At 37.3% G+C, this 14284-nt stretch overlaps 1 protein-coding gene across 1 annotated transcript in view; it reads right to left on the minus strand.

Moving 5' to 3' along the window:
• Nucleotides 1-5346: 5346 nt before the first annotated feature.
• BRWD1 (bromodomain and WD repeat domain containing 1) overlaps nucleotides 5347-14284 on the minus strand; it is a 121524-nt gene continuing 112586 nt past the window's right edge. Inside the window, exon 41 of the mRNA XM_060150945.1 lies at nucleotides 5347-13096. Coding sequence (XP_060006928.1) covers nucleotides 11931-13096 — 1166 coding nt within the window. The 3' untranslated portion in view covers nucleotides 5347-11930. The remainder of the gene's footprint in view (nucleotides 13097-14284) is intronic.

Below are 14284 nucleotides of genomic sequence, written 5' to 3' on the forward strand. Positions count from 1 at the left end.
TCAAGTACTGACAGAAATTAACCCCACCACAGTAAGTTATAATTTCAAAATGAAATTTTCATGACACTGAACCTGTCAAAACACTTTGAATAAAATAGTCTTAAACTGAGATTTTAACATTTTCATTTTATGGCATTTGTTGAGGACACAGCATACCCAATAAGAAGTTTCTATGAAATTAAGTGTAAATATGGGACTGAAAATGGGTTTAAACATTTCATTAAAGATCAAAAATCAAACCTCATGCACCTAAAAATATTAGTTTATTAGGAATTCTTCCCTTTCTCACCTGTACTAGTAACAAGTTACTGGTATCAGTATTTCAGATGAAAATATACTATAAACAGAGCAAAGAACACAGACTCCGTAGGTTAGAAATACTCTGGCTTATGCTAAGAAAAAGAAAATGACAACAAAAAGCCTTTTTTTAAGCAGACATGCAACCACAAATTTCTCAAGTAATCAAGACACTCAGTTGATCTGTATAACCAAAAAATATGCACTACATTAGTCTAATGAAAAAGGAATAGAAACCCTTAAGTTTCTATATTTTACTTTCTCAGATTTACACATGCAAATCTTATATTAATATTCACAGATATTTTTAAATGGGAGAACAGCTTGCTTCTAACAATTCAGTTTTCCAATAGCATGTTACCATGTTAAAAAGATTTGACAGTGCGTTCATTTAATCTGGTGATTTTAATTTCAACTATTAACAAATTAAACCTCATTGCAAATAAGTTCTTTATAGTATCAAGACCAGATTTTCCAATCCTAGTGAAGGACTGAAATAGCCCAGACATGCTGCCATTGTGATGAGACTGCAATAAATTTGTAATAAGTTCATAAAGTTCTTTTAAGGTGCTATAGAGAAACATAAGAGGATGTGACTGTATCATCTAAAAATATGACTGTTTTGATCTACACTTTTTATTTTCTATGTCATTAAAACTAAGATCTGCCTCATAGTGAGGCACATTTTGGCCATCTCTGTAAATGCTGCTACATGAAAGTAAAAATGAGAAAAAGTTGTGATAGTCACCTTCATAGCTTTCATAGAAAAATATATATTCCCTGAATTAGTCATATCAAGTGGTCACCATTCAGTATGAATTCCAGTATTATAAACAAAAGAATACTACTAATGGATTTTCTCTAATTGTCTATTTCCAACGCTCTACTTCAGAACTCATTTATCAACATCCCCATCATTGAATCCCCAGGTCCTTCTATAGTTTAAGTTGTTTATAACTTTCGGGGCTGCGAATTATGGGGACTGGATCTTGTTAAAGTATTTGCTTCAATCAAAAGTCAAATAGGCTTGGGCGTCCCTGGTGGCGCAGTAGTTGAGAGTCGATGCAGGAGACGCGGGTTCATGCCCCGGTCCCGGAGGATCCCACATGCCGCGGAGCGGCTGGGCCCGTGAGCCGTGGCCGCTGAGCCTGCGCGTCCGGAGCCTGTGCTCCGCAACGGGAGAGGCCACAACAGTGAGAGGCCCGCGTACCGCAAAAAAAAAAAAAAGGAAAAAAAAGTCAAATAGGCTCAATGGCACTTCCTCTTGAAATGTGCCTTTTTTTCTCTTATTTCATTAATGACACTATAGTCATGGTGGTCTGAAATTTTATACTGTAATGCAGAACGCTGAAAATTAGCATCAGGTTGAGATTTTGAAATCTCAACCCTGTACAATTCCCATTATTTTCTTCCTCTGAAGAATCAAGAGATTTCTTCAAGGCCCTCCCTTTCTGGAAAGGAATAATCTCATGACAGGCCATTTGTCTTTTCTTTCCGCCTCTCCAGCTACAGGCTCCACAATCTATTTCCCCTTCAGAATTCTCTGTAACGTGTGTCTGTACGAGGGCTGACTAGGAGGAAGCCGTCCTCCCACTTTGACCCACTGGATTATGGCTTTTAGAAATTCCTCCGAAGGTGCCAACAAGGGATTAACGTTTAGAGCTAGGAGCAGAATGCAACTGCCAGTTTACTTGTGGCCCCTGGTTTTCAATTCTACTCTACATTTTCATAGTCACTACTGTGCTTTTTCTTTCCAGGATCTGAACCGCCTTAAAAAAGGCATTTTTCTATTAATATCTTCTAGCTCCTTTTCACTTTCAGAATTTATGGTTGTGTCATCCTCTTTATAAACATTCAGGAATTTTTCTTAGCTGCAGCAGCAGCATTTCGACGGGGCAGTCTTGTGCTACTCTCCCTAATCCACCCCTTTTCTGGTCCTGAAATCGTTTCCTTTAGATTACTCATTAGCTTTATTTTATTTGCACCAACAGTGGCACATCTGCGGGGAACTTTCTCAGGCACCATTTTTGCTTTCAGAGTTTCACTAGGCATTTGCACTGCATCCTTCTGATTATGCATACATGTTCTCATTTTTGTATTGGGGTCTCTGTCTCTAGAACAGATTCTGAAAAATGAGTGAAAGTTCATATAAATGGAAAAATCTTGTAACACAAGATTTTACTACTACTTACATTCCTCAACAATAAATGTTAAAACTACTCACATTGCTAAATTAAAAAACATAAATGATCATCGTCAATGATACGTTTTCGACATTGATACAACCTTCCATTTCCTTATCTACAAAAGGAAGTCTTGGGTAGAAGCTACGATCCCTTGCACCTGGCATACTTTGCAATCTGGAAGGATAACTGTCACTCAAAGCAGTAGCAGACTTGTAAGAATGGAGTTAAGTACGTTCAGTCACTAACCTAAAGCTACTAACCTAAAAGCACTTTTTAAAAATCTGAATTTTTTCAATAGAACTTTGTAGGTTTTAAATTTTTGGTATCATTTCTAATACTCTATGTTGAATTACTTTAAAATACTCAATATGATTTCTGAAATAATTTTCCTAGAACCTAAACAAGGAAATGCCATCATGACTGATGATACAGCATCAGCCCTACTTCAAGATCGTTAAGGTTTTAGTTCCAACACCAATATTTCCTTCAGTCAAAAAAAATTACATGGGTAACTAGTAGATAAAAAGGAACTGTATATTAGTTTTACATAACTGAAATGTGGTTTTCATCCTAGATTCATTTTTTTTCAAATTATTTCAGCATTTTATATAACTGAAATGATTAAATCCTAGTTTCACTATTATTCAGATACTTTCTGAGCTGGTATATGCTGGGCACACAGAGGATCAGGCTAAATATTCTAAAAGAAATGAACTCTACACACACAAGTATAGTTGCTATAAGGAAGCACAGGGTGCTGTGAGATATACTCTAGAAACCTAACTTCATAAGGGACAAGGAAAGCTTCCTTTGAGGAAGTGTTATTGTAGCTGTGAGCTAGAAACTGTGACGGGATCCACCAGCCAAAAGGCAGGACAAAAGGCACACTAGAGAAGCAGGTCCTTCATGTGGCCTGAGGCAGCCTCCATGGTAGCTCAGATGGATCTTAGTGGGGCTGTGCTGAGCTGCCCCATGGTGCTGGGCCTACCAATCCACATCTACCAGCTTAGATGGGCTCATATCATTTTTATTTTTGCCAACATCTGAATGCTGTATTTTCAGGTTTCAAATACAAGATTAATGAGCAAAAGTATCTGGGGCAAAAATATCTCTTGATAAAAATGCATCTGAAGTTCATCAGCCCCTGAATATTGGGCCTTATCTGTTGGCAATCTAGTCTTGCTGCCACTGAGTCAAACTATCTAAAACTGTCTTAAAGGTTCACAAGTCTTGCTGGGGGGTGAGGTTGTAGGACCCTGCCTCATGTTTCCAGACATTCAGCAGTTGATAAGGAAAGGCTGCAGATACTGAAATCACCACACGTCTGGAGGACTCACTTCCACTATATCCTCTTCACTGCTAAGGAGAGAAAGTAAGGGTTTTCTCAGCTATCAACACGGTTACTCTGTAGCAGTGAAACTACAAATTACCAGCCTTCTTAGTTTTTCCTTTTGTGAGGGGAGATGTGTATCTTTCTGTCACCAAGGGCAAATGAGTACAGGTGAAAATGGCTTCTGTGGATTGACATGTTCATTAACAACAGAGCAAGGATTATGAGGAAGGTCTTCCACACTCAAAAGAAAAACCCTTCAGATTTTACCTTAAGTCTATGAAACTCGTTTCAAAGATGTGCTTTGTGCTTTCTCCAAGACCCATGAAAGTTCTTCCAAAGTAGATTAGGAACTACTCTGCTAAAAGCAACCCCCCACAAATGCCTCAGTCTTCTATTTGTTTTTCCAGTGAAACTCTATTTCTAAAGACATGATGTGCTCAGTATAAGTCCCACGGCATTGCAAAAATGGCATTTTAGCAGGCTGAGCTACTCAGCAGGGCGGGGCTCCATGCAGCAGGTCCACCCCCCCCCACACACACACACCCTTCGTTGGGCTCTGTGGAGTCCCCTGCACATGAAATTGGGGAGTGAAAGGAGGACTGGCTTAAAGTGGTATCTTTACCACTTCAAACAATGTTTTTAAATTATAAACTACTGTCTCAGCAAACCAACCCTGGATTCAAAGTGAATCTTTAGCACATTAAATCAATGTTAAGCAAATGCTAGAATATAAATGTGCTACAACAGATGTTTTTAAAAATATATGGCAAAATTAAGGTGAAATTTGTACTTTATGGTAAGATAAGGATATGCTATTATCAGTCAACAAACTGCATCCATTTGCATGTTGAAAAAAATATTAAAAATAGACAATTGGGGCGTCCCTAGTGGCGCAGTGGTTGGGAGTCCGCCTGCCGATGCAGGGGACACGGGTTCGTGCCCCTTCCGGGAGGATCCCACATGCCGCGGAGCGGCTGGGCCTGTGAGCCATGGCCGCTGAGCCTGCGCGTCCGGAGCCTGTGCTCCGCAACGGGAGAGGCCACAACAGCGACCGCAAAAAAAAAAAAAAGGCAATTGGTTCATTCCCAACAACATATCCAGTTGAATGGTATAGATAAAATCCTATTACACTAAAATTTTCTGTGGGACAAAATGATTTAAATTGCATTAACTAATTCCTTTTTATTTTTTTTAAATTCCTTTTTAATGTAGTGATGAAAGTACTTATACTGACAACTTAGGAACCTAGTAATACCAACTCTTAAGACATTTGTAATCCAAAATAAGGGAAAAGTTAAGATTCTACAGAAGAAACTATAATTAGCCTTTTAAAAATGCTTTAAGGAAATATGAACTATGTCCAGAGGGGAGAGAATACAGGAATAAGTTATACTGTATAAACAACTTCAACTTGATAAAGCTGTTATCTCTGAAGACTTAGACCATAAAATGGGAATTTCATAAAAACAATCTGAGGAAGACAGAAGAATGACAGTGGTGAACTTTTTAAAATATAATAATAGATACATGTAAGTCAGTGTTAATTTTATTACTGAGAACTTAGTAAATTATAAAGTGTTTTATTGTCCTTGAGAAAATCACAAACAGTTTTTAGAAATATATACAGGATAATTCAGGGTTAGAGAGAAGTCCAATTTATGTATTAGGGTACAAGCTTAAAATTTTTGGAGGATACTGCTCTAAAAATACATCTGTGATCGTGTCATTTACTACTAACAGATCAGTATAATCCCCAAAGTCCTACTGTCCTAGATGGTCTTGGGTCAGCCACAGGTGTTGGAACAGTCACTGAGTGCTAGAGGCATTGTTGCTTTTCTGTAAATGATTCCCTATTTGGGTATGGTAAAAACTTCACTAGTAGAGTGAAAATTTACATCTTTAATAGTGCCTCATCACAGTTTACCTAGATGACCACTTTAAATTATAACTCAGAGATCACTATGTATTCTAATATAGTCTGTAGTGAATAGAAACCTAGATATAGACATTACAGTTCTGATTCAGAGCAGCAATCTCTAGTTTCTGTATTTTAAGGATCATTCATATTCCAATTATGATACTTCATGATACAAAATTGTATTCCTAAATCCAAAATAAACTTCATATCACTGCTACAGAAGCATAAACAATTTTAATCTTATCAGCATTTCAATTGGGAGTATTAGAAACAAATTTGATACTGGAAAAATATAAAAGAATGTCTGAATCAAAATGAAAATATGCTAGCCTATTTCATATACTTTAAGTACAGACATTATCGGTCACTGTGATTGGTGGATAAATCAAATCCCTATAAAGGGGAAACATTTTAGTTGCAAGTCATAACCTCTGTCCTGCAAGCCTCTTATCAGAGCAGATATGAGATGTCCTTTCTTCATTCTCTCCTTCATTGATAGGCAGTGAAATGACCAAAACTCAGGAAGCAAATAGCATTTACTACTGATATTCCTTACAGCGTAAATTTCCAGAAGATCCCATAAACTGAAAGTCTCTTTAGAGAAGGGCTACAGAATAGTGTTTTCTGTAACTCGCTGGGTTTAACATTTTTCTAGGGGGAGTTGGTAACACTGAGAAGTCAATGTCTGTAGTATGGCAGTGTCAGGTCAAGGGATTGTCAGAAATAATTCTGTAACCAAGAGCTGTTCTCTGCTAGTTTGGTCACTTCTGTGGTTGAACACATGAACTTAAGTCTTTAATTCATTCAATGATGGGTACATAGAACCTTATTTTGTTTTGCATCTACAGCTAATCTGACTCTAGTTTTCTTTCATCTCTAGGAGCAATTAATTGGTAACAGTCATATAATGATTCTCACAAGAGTTGTGATGGCTACTGCAACTTTTTTTCTAAAAATCTGATAAAGACTATATGAAGTATGAATTCAGGGATCTCACATTTATCTGCTTAATGAATTTTTTCAGAGAGATCTTAACATCATTTCAGACTAACATAGGCAGGATAAGAAGATATCAGAAGTAAATACTGGCTTTTCCATCTACTTTATTAGTTACGAATGAAAAGCAGCAGGGCCACACAGTCCAACGGCAGCCCCTTTGCAAGAACATCTGACTCCCTCCAGTTTCCCCTGGCTCACAACGAACTGTAGCCCTGCATTCTGCCTGCATGAGAAGAAATCACAAATGAATAAAGGCTGGAGAGTTGCTTAAGACAAGAGGTAAAGATGAGCTGCAATGGAAATTGACTGGATGTTGCAGACCTCACAGACTTAACCAGCTAGAAGGCTCGTAGTAGTTTAAAAAAAAAGCCTTTGCTTATAATTATGATGACTTAAATTTATTATACTCTACTACTTCAGTTGTCTAAAAAATTGGTTCCTAGGTGACAATGCTGACTCAGTCGTGGTAACGAGCTAATTTAGAAAAAGTTAAAGTAGAGCTCTCATGTGGGAGTGAAAAATTAAAGATGTGCCTTTCTGACAAGCTCCACTAAAATGGTAGAATTTTACAGATGAACTGAATATGTCCATACAGTCCAAGGACTAAGGGTGGATCAAAACTTAGGAAATCAACTTCAACCTATTAAAAATTAAAGATTCCTTTAACATTTAACCACTGATCGAAAAAGGTAATGATTTCTATATAATTTTCCTTGTGGAACCAACAGTAAGTAGGGCTGGCTGCTGCAGTCCACATAGTCTGTGCGATCTCATTTCAATTTCAGAATGCCTCTTTCTCTTTACAGTCCTAATTCCCATTAAAGATTTTAATAAATGATAAAACTTACCTTAAAATTAATGTAAAAACTAAAGTGTGACCAGACAATATGCTGTAGCACTGATAATTAAATTCAATGAAATGATCGGTCTTGACAAATAGTCTGTAGCGACTTGCATGCTGCCAAAGATAGAGCCTGCAAATCTGTAGGACTCAAATGCTGTGAGTGCCCCCGCCCCTCCTCCCTCCATCAAATCCATAAAGGCAATCTTTGAAGAGATACCAAGTAAGAGTCTTGATATTCTTCTACCAAATTAACAACATATTAGGAACCAGTCTGGCAGATTATGAGTGATTGGTAAAAATTTCTCTTAACTTTGAGAATTCCCATGTATCCTTAGGCAACATATATAATTTTAAGAAACAGCTATAAAAACTTTTCTTAAAATGTGAGAAAACACAACACAGCCCTCACCATTATACTTTTCACACTTCAGTTCTTTCCATTAAATTCACAATTTGAGCTATAAGTAGGATTAGCATTTACAAATCAAGTTGGACTAGATTCTTCCACAATGCTCCATTTTCTCCCTAGCTTTGACAAATATATTTGAGCTGGTATGTGTGTTTCCGAATACTAGAATAAGAGACAGTCTTATTCTGTTAGGTTGCAAATTTCTTAGGGTTTCTGCTTTATTATTCCCTGATACCCACAGCAGAAGTTGAGAGATATAACTTAAATAATTAACAGGCGGAAAGTTCTTCTACAATGAAGGTGCTTTGTTAAACTCCATCATACTAGAATAAGTGAACTATAATTTCTATACAATGTACGTACTAAAGGATTTGACGACAACCACAAGATACCTGATAAAGTAAATATATTGACTTAGTATCAATGAAAAGAGTGGAGATGGCATTTCAGCTCTAAAAAGGCAGGCAAAAAAACCTTTTCTAGCCATTTAAATATTACTCAAAAAAACGAGTACAACTGAGTAGAAAGGAAAACCAAAAATATTGTATGCACCTTTAACAATGTTCTTGCAATCTACTGATATACCAACCTCTCATTTTCTTCAGGTAACACAAATTCAATTTGTACTGACAGGAGAGATTAATAAAATCCTTTCATTTTAGTTTTTAATACCATACAGTGAAGTTAATAAATTCTGTGTTCTGATTATTCTAAAGAAAAAAAGGCTGGAAGAGGGACAGGGAACACAGTACGGACCCAACATTACTCTAAATAACAATTTTTACTTAAGAAGTCATCAAGCAATGGAGTGTGAAGGATTCAGTGACGTGTCTTATTTTTGGACAGTAGTTACCTTCAGATGGCATGTTTATTGGTTTACGTCTCCTTTTCCCATTTGCACTTCTAGGTTTTGAAGAGCCTTTTCCTAAAACGTAAGTTATTTCCCCCCATTCTCTTATTATAAAACTAATTTATTTTTTAGGTACAACTCTTAACTATCTAGAAGAAACTTTTTTGTTGTAACTTAGAAGCTGTGAGTAAATAAATGCTTTATCATTCTTTCAAGGATTACTAAATTGACAAAGGGTTTAATCCCTAAAATAAAGGGAGAATGATTACCCTAGGAATTATCTGAAAATGGGATAAACTTTTCCTTTTATTCAGAAGTTACTACACATTGTCAGTATACCCTTTTTAAATAAGCAGGAGTGGGGGAAAAAAAGCTTTTTTAAACCTCACCTTTTTTTTTTAACGTCTGAAATCTTTTTGTCTTAATATGCTTGGTAAAATTAGTCTTTCAAAGGAATCAAAAATCAAATCTAAATACACCTCAAACCTTTTTTTTTTAACCATAAATGAATAAAATCATAGGACTTTGGACATAAACAACCACAGTAGTCTTTTTTTCATATACATCATTAAGTTACTTCAAGTGCAACTGAAAGCTATAGCACTTACTTCTGGATCAGTTCACATTCACTTTGTAACCTTTTGTCTTTTTTCACAAGAAAAATACAAACTGATCCCAAACATATTAAAGTACATCTGTGCATTAAATCCCTGCTCATTTCACATAAAGTAGAAAAAAAGTCAAACATGTTCTAGTGCTCAATGTAAACATTTTGAACTATTAATTATTTATTAATTTTCCTTAAAGGTACTTAGCAGTGTGTGTCACATATTCAAAGTTAACCTTAGGAATAGCACCGTGACCAAAAAAACCCATAAAAATGATTCTTTCTATAATCCCTTAGTTTTACTTCAGAACTTGAGAAGCTACCATTGTCAACCATGCTTTCAAAGTCACCAGGCCAATTTTTGGGGGGGTTTGTTTGTTTGTTTTTCAGATGAAACCAAAATACTGCTTCTACACACAAAGGCCTAACCATTTTGGACAAAATGAACAATTATGAACGGTTGACCAGCCAATCAATTCAGTTAATTCAGTCCAAAAGATAAGACTAGTTCTATTGATGAAGCCTAAATGGTCAAAGTATCATTTTACCAAAAGAACTGATGTATTTATGAATATATTCCATATTTATTTATGGATTTTTTTGGTACCTTTTTCCAGGTGATGGTAAACATGGAGTTATAACCCTGAGAATAGATATAAAACAGAGAAGCTTAAGAAGAGTTAAAATAAATTAATGGATACGACATCTATCACCATTTCTTAAAATTAAGGAAGAGCATGCCATTAATTTTTTTCAGGTCAGTAGTCAAGGACAATTACCCTGACTCAATCTGTTAACAATACAGTTAACACGAGCTTTGAAAAGAAAAGCATCATAGTTTTGAAGTGGTGATAGCTCTCTCAACAACCAAAGGAGAGGTAGGTATACCACCTACCTCAGTTGGTAATGTCTAAGAACATCCTTCCCCTTATACCAGAGTAGAAAGAGAAAGTACCTTCTACCATGTCAACTGGAAAAGATAACTAAAAAGTAGCAACACTTAAGAACACTCTAACACTGATACCAGAGTCTGATGCTTTTCCTTATCTGCCACCTTAAGGATACACAGGAGAAAAGGGTTGATTTTGTCTGAAACCAAACACAGTTAGGGCCAATAAATAACAAAGGGTGGGAGTACTGTAACATACCCCTTTAGCTACGAAATATGTAAACCACTTGAATCAAGTCCATCTTCAGGCACAAACAAGCTAGGAATGGCCACCTATACTGTTTGGAGTAGCACAACCTATCAAGTAAAAATATTTGGCTCGAAAATAAGTGTACTATGGTATTTGATGATGTAAAAGTTACGCTTTAAGTGGATTTCAAAATTATTTTCCAACAACACATGACAGTTTCTTAGATTTAAACTAGAGGTCACTAATAAAGATACTTAGTTGCACCAGCAAAGAATGCTTGGGATTGCACATGGCAGCAGTAGACTAAAAGAGATGGAGAATGACATTTAACTATTTTCCTATATAAATGAGATTTGTGATTGCACTCTTAACAAAAATCAACTCTACAATTTCAAGAGATGGGGGGAAATTACACATAATTTACTCTTTTAGCCCTGTACACTCTATTAAAGAACACACTTTATCTAAATCTAAGGCACACAAACTCCTCTATTTCACAGAGTAAGACTATGGAAGACCAAGATTTTGGTTAAATTCCGTACATGGAAACCAGGAGATCTTGGAAAGACAAATTATATAGCATTTTGTTAGTGCACAATTTAAAAGAAAATGCTAGTACTATGGTCTGGCCTTAGAGGTTTATAATGCACAAACGTTAAAAAAAATAATAATTTACCAGCACTTTATAAATTCAAGTTTATAAAATATAATGGATGATATTTTCCTTAAAAATAAAGAAAAAGAGAAAGACCCAACAGGGCTTTGAAACAAAAATTGGAAACCATTTCAATGAAAATGACCAATCTGGTATAATGCATTCTACTCAAGTAGCCAGGGAAAGAAAAAAGTGGTAGGTACCTTGCCTACTAATCATGGTTACCCCTCCCACAATTGTTATGTCAGTATGCACAGAATATTTATGAAGAATCTGTAAACAAAGGTCACATGAAATTCATACTACAATAGGACTGGGATTAGAAACTACCACCTCTTGACGAATTCTGAAAATAACTGTATGACAATTGCTACCATGAAAGTAATGCTCATTGGTTTTGATAACCAGAATGTCTAGTGTTTAACGTATTTCAAACTCTTGCTATATGTAAATACTGTCAAAGTAGATCTGCCCCCAAAATGAAGCATATTTTGGCACCTGTGCTGAATGCTGCTACAAAGGCAAGCAAGTGCAAATAAAAATAACAGTCATGATTTAGTCACATTCATAACTTTTCATAGAAAAATATAAATATATTCCCTGAATTGTAGGACAAAAAATAATTTCAACAGCCAGCTTTCACTATAAATTCCAGTCCATTCCCTCTTTAAATGAACTGGTTTTCCCTCAAGGTCATAAGGTGCAATCATCAAAATCTAACACATTTTCTAAGCTTCTATCGTCATCCCCATCATGGTATCTCACGGTCCTCCTACCCTGATTTCTCGTCTTTATTTTTGAACGCCGAAGAACTCTTTTAGATTTTGCATAGTCCACATCCTCCCAGTCATTATCATCCACGTTTAACCTAGGACGTTTGCTTTGTCTTTGTCGTCTCACGGTTTTAGATACGTTAGCTGTAAAAGTTTTACCTTTTCTAACTACTTTTGCTTTTCCTTTCATTTTCCTCTTTTTGGTTTTTGTATCATCAGTAAAGTCAGCATCTGATTCAGTGGCAGACCCCAAATCTGAATCAGATTTGGGACTAGTGTCAGGTCCACACTTTGAGCTCCCTGTTGTTTCAGAAGCTTTCACATTTTCCAATTCAGGATGCAGTCTCTTCCTTTTCATTTCTGCCATCTCGGCTGCTTCCTGCGAATCCCGCATCACTTTCGTCTTACTGAAAGGAGCCTTCCCATAGGTCCTGAGTCTTCTGCCATTCCACCTGCGTAGCCCATAATTCAGTTCCTCTTCAAAGTTATTCTCTGCAGTAGCCTTTTGCACCGGAGTTGACTCAGAAGAACATTTTCTACCAGTCTCGTTCCCTGGAATATGGCTTTTTGAATCTTCCTCCGAAGACCCAATCAAGGAATTCTTTGTTTTAGAAGGTGCAACATTTGTTTTGTGACTACTGGTATGCCTGTTCTTGTGTCTTGAATTCAACATACCTTCAGAGTCTGAGTCTTCATTTAAAGACTGATTAATACTTTTTGTACTACCGTCTGAGTCGGCTTCAGGTGGCTTCCCTTCACAGCCATATTGTTCGTTTGGCACGTCACAGTTTACATCTCCCTCAGAATCACTCACTACCTTCTTAGCTGTGGTACATGCAAAATGGAGGGACTTTTTCCTTCCCTTTTTGCTTCTAGTACACACATTTTCTAAACCGACGTCTTCCACATCACTCATTAGCTTGATCCTAGTAGCAGCGGTAGTGGCACATCTTCGAGGAACTCTTAGGAGACCCGTTTTGGCTTTTGATGCTTTCTTAACCACCTTCGAATTGCTGTCTGAGTCACTGGAACAGACCCTTTTCCTGGCAACTTTTCTGCTTTGTCCATGGTCTTGTGATGCAGAGTCTAAAAATTAAAGAGTACTCTTTTAATCTTTAATAGAAGATTAAGTCTAAAGGAATTAAATGTTCAACATTTTAAACAACTGAAGTCCGAGATTCTTTCTAACTTGGAAAGAGGGTGGCGGTGAATGGGTTGGGCTTTTACTACTTTAGAACAGTGACTTTTTCAGCCTCAGCACCAGCCACAACTATAACATACTCCCATCAATAACATCCCATGCCTTTCTGTCTATATACACAAAGCACCTGACACTAGAGTGTTTTATTTACATGAATACAAACTGCACTCTCTTCATCACTGCACTAAAGTATGCAAACTCATCACTCTCAGCCTCCCTGAAACTTCTTAACTTCACAGGTTCCATCACACACTACAGTTAGTCTTAGCTTTAGATGCCTCTTGCTCTTTAATACTTTTCAATCTCCATTTACCAGGACAATCTTAATTCAGAAAGTTATCTAAATTCTCCATGCTCCAGAGTTATTATCAGTAAAATGGACATAATAATAATAATAGTACTTATCTCATAAAAGATATGAAGACTAAACTGGTTCATAAATAAATGTAAAGCACTTAGAAAAACTTCCTGATAAGAAATAGCTTGGTAACTTGGTAACTGTTCTTAGCTGCTATTATTATTTTTGTTTGTTTTTTTGTTTTGCAGTACGCGGGCCTCTCACTGTTGTGGCCTCTCCCGTTGCGGAGCACAGGCTCCGGACGCGCAGGCTCAGCGGCCATGGCTCACGGGCCCAGCCGCTCCGCGGCATGTGGGGTCCTCCCAGACCGGGGCACGAACCCGTGTCCCCTGCATCGGCAGGCGGACTCTCAACCACTGCGCCACCAGGGAAGCCCCTGCTATTATTATTATTACTTATCACATTCCTTTCAACCCTTTTCTTTCCTCTCCTCAAACTATTATCACCAACAGCTTATAAATGTGCCAGCCTCTGCTTTTCTTAAGCCCACAGCCAATACAATATCCCCATTCCATTATAAGAACTGAAATCTCTATTAAAAACAGCTATGAGGCTTCCCTGGTGGCGCAGTGGTTGGGAGTCCGCCTGCCGATGCAGGGGACATGGGTTCGTGCCCTGGTCCGGGAAGATCCCACATGCCGCAGAGCGGCTGGGCCTGTGAGCCATGGCCGCTGAGCCTGCGCGTCCGGAGCCTGTGCTCCGCAACGGGAGAGGC

The sequence above is a fragment of the Lagenorhynchus albirostris genome, chromosome 5 (assembly GCF_949774975.1).
Source record: "Lagenorhynchus albirostris chromosome 5, mLagAlb1.1, whole genome shotgun sequence".
Lineage (NCBI taxonomy): Eukaryota > Metazoa > Chordata > Mammalia > Artiodactyla > Delphinidae > Lagenorhynchus > Lagenorhynchus albirostris.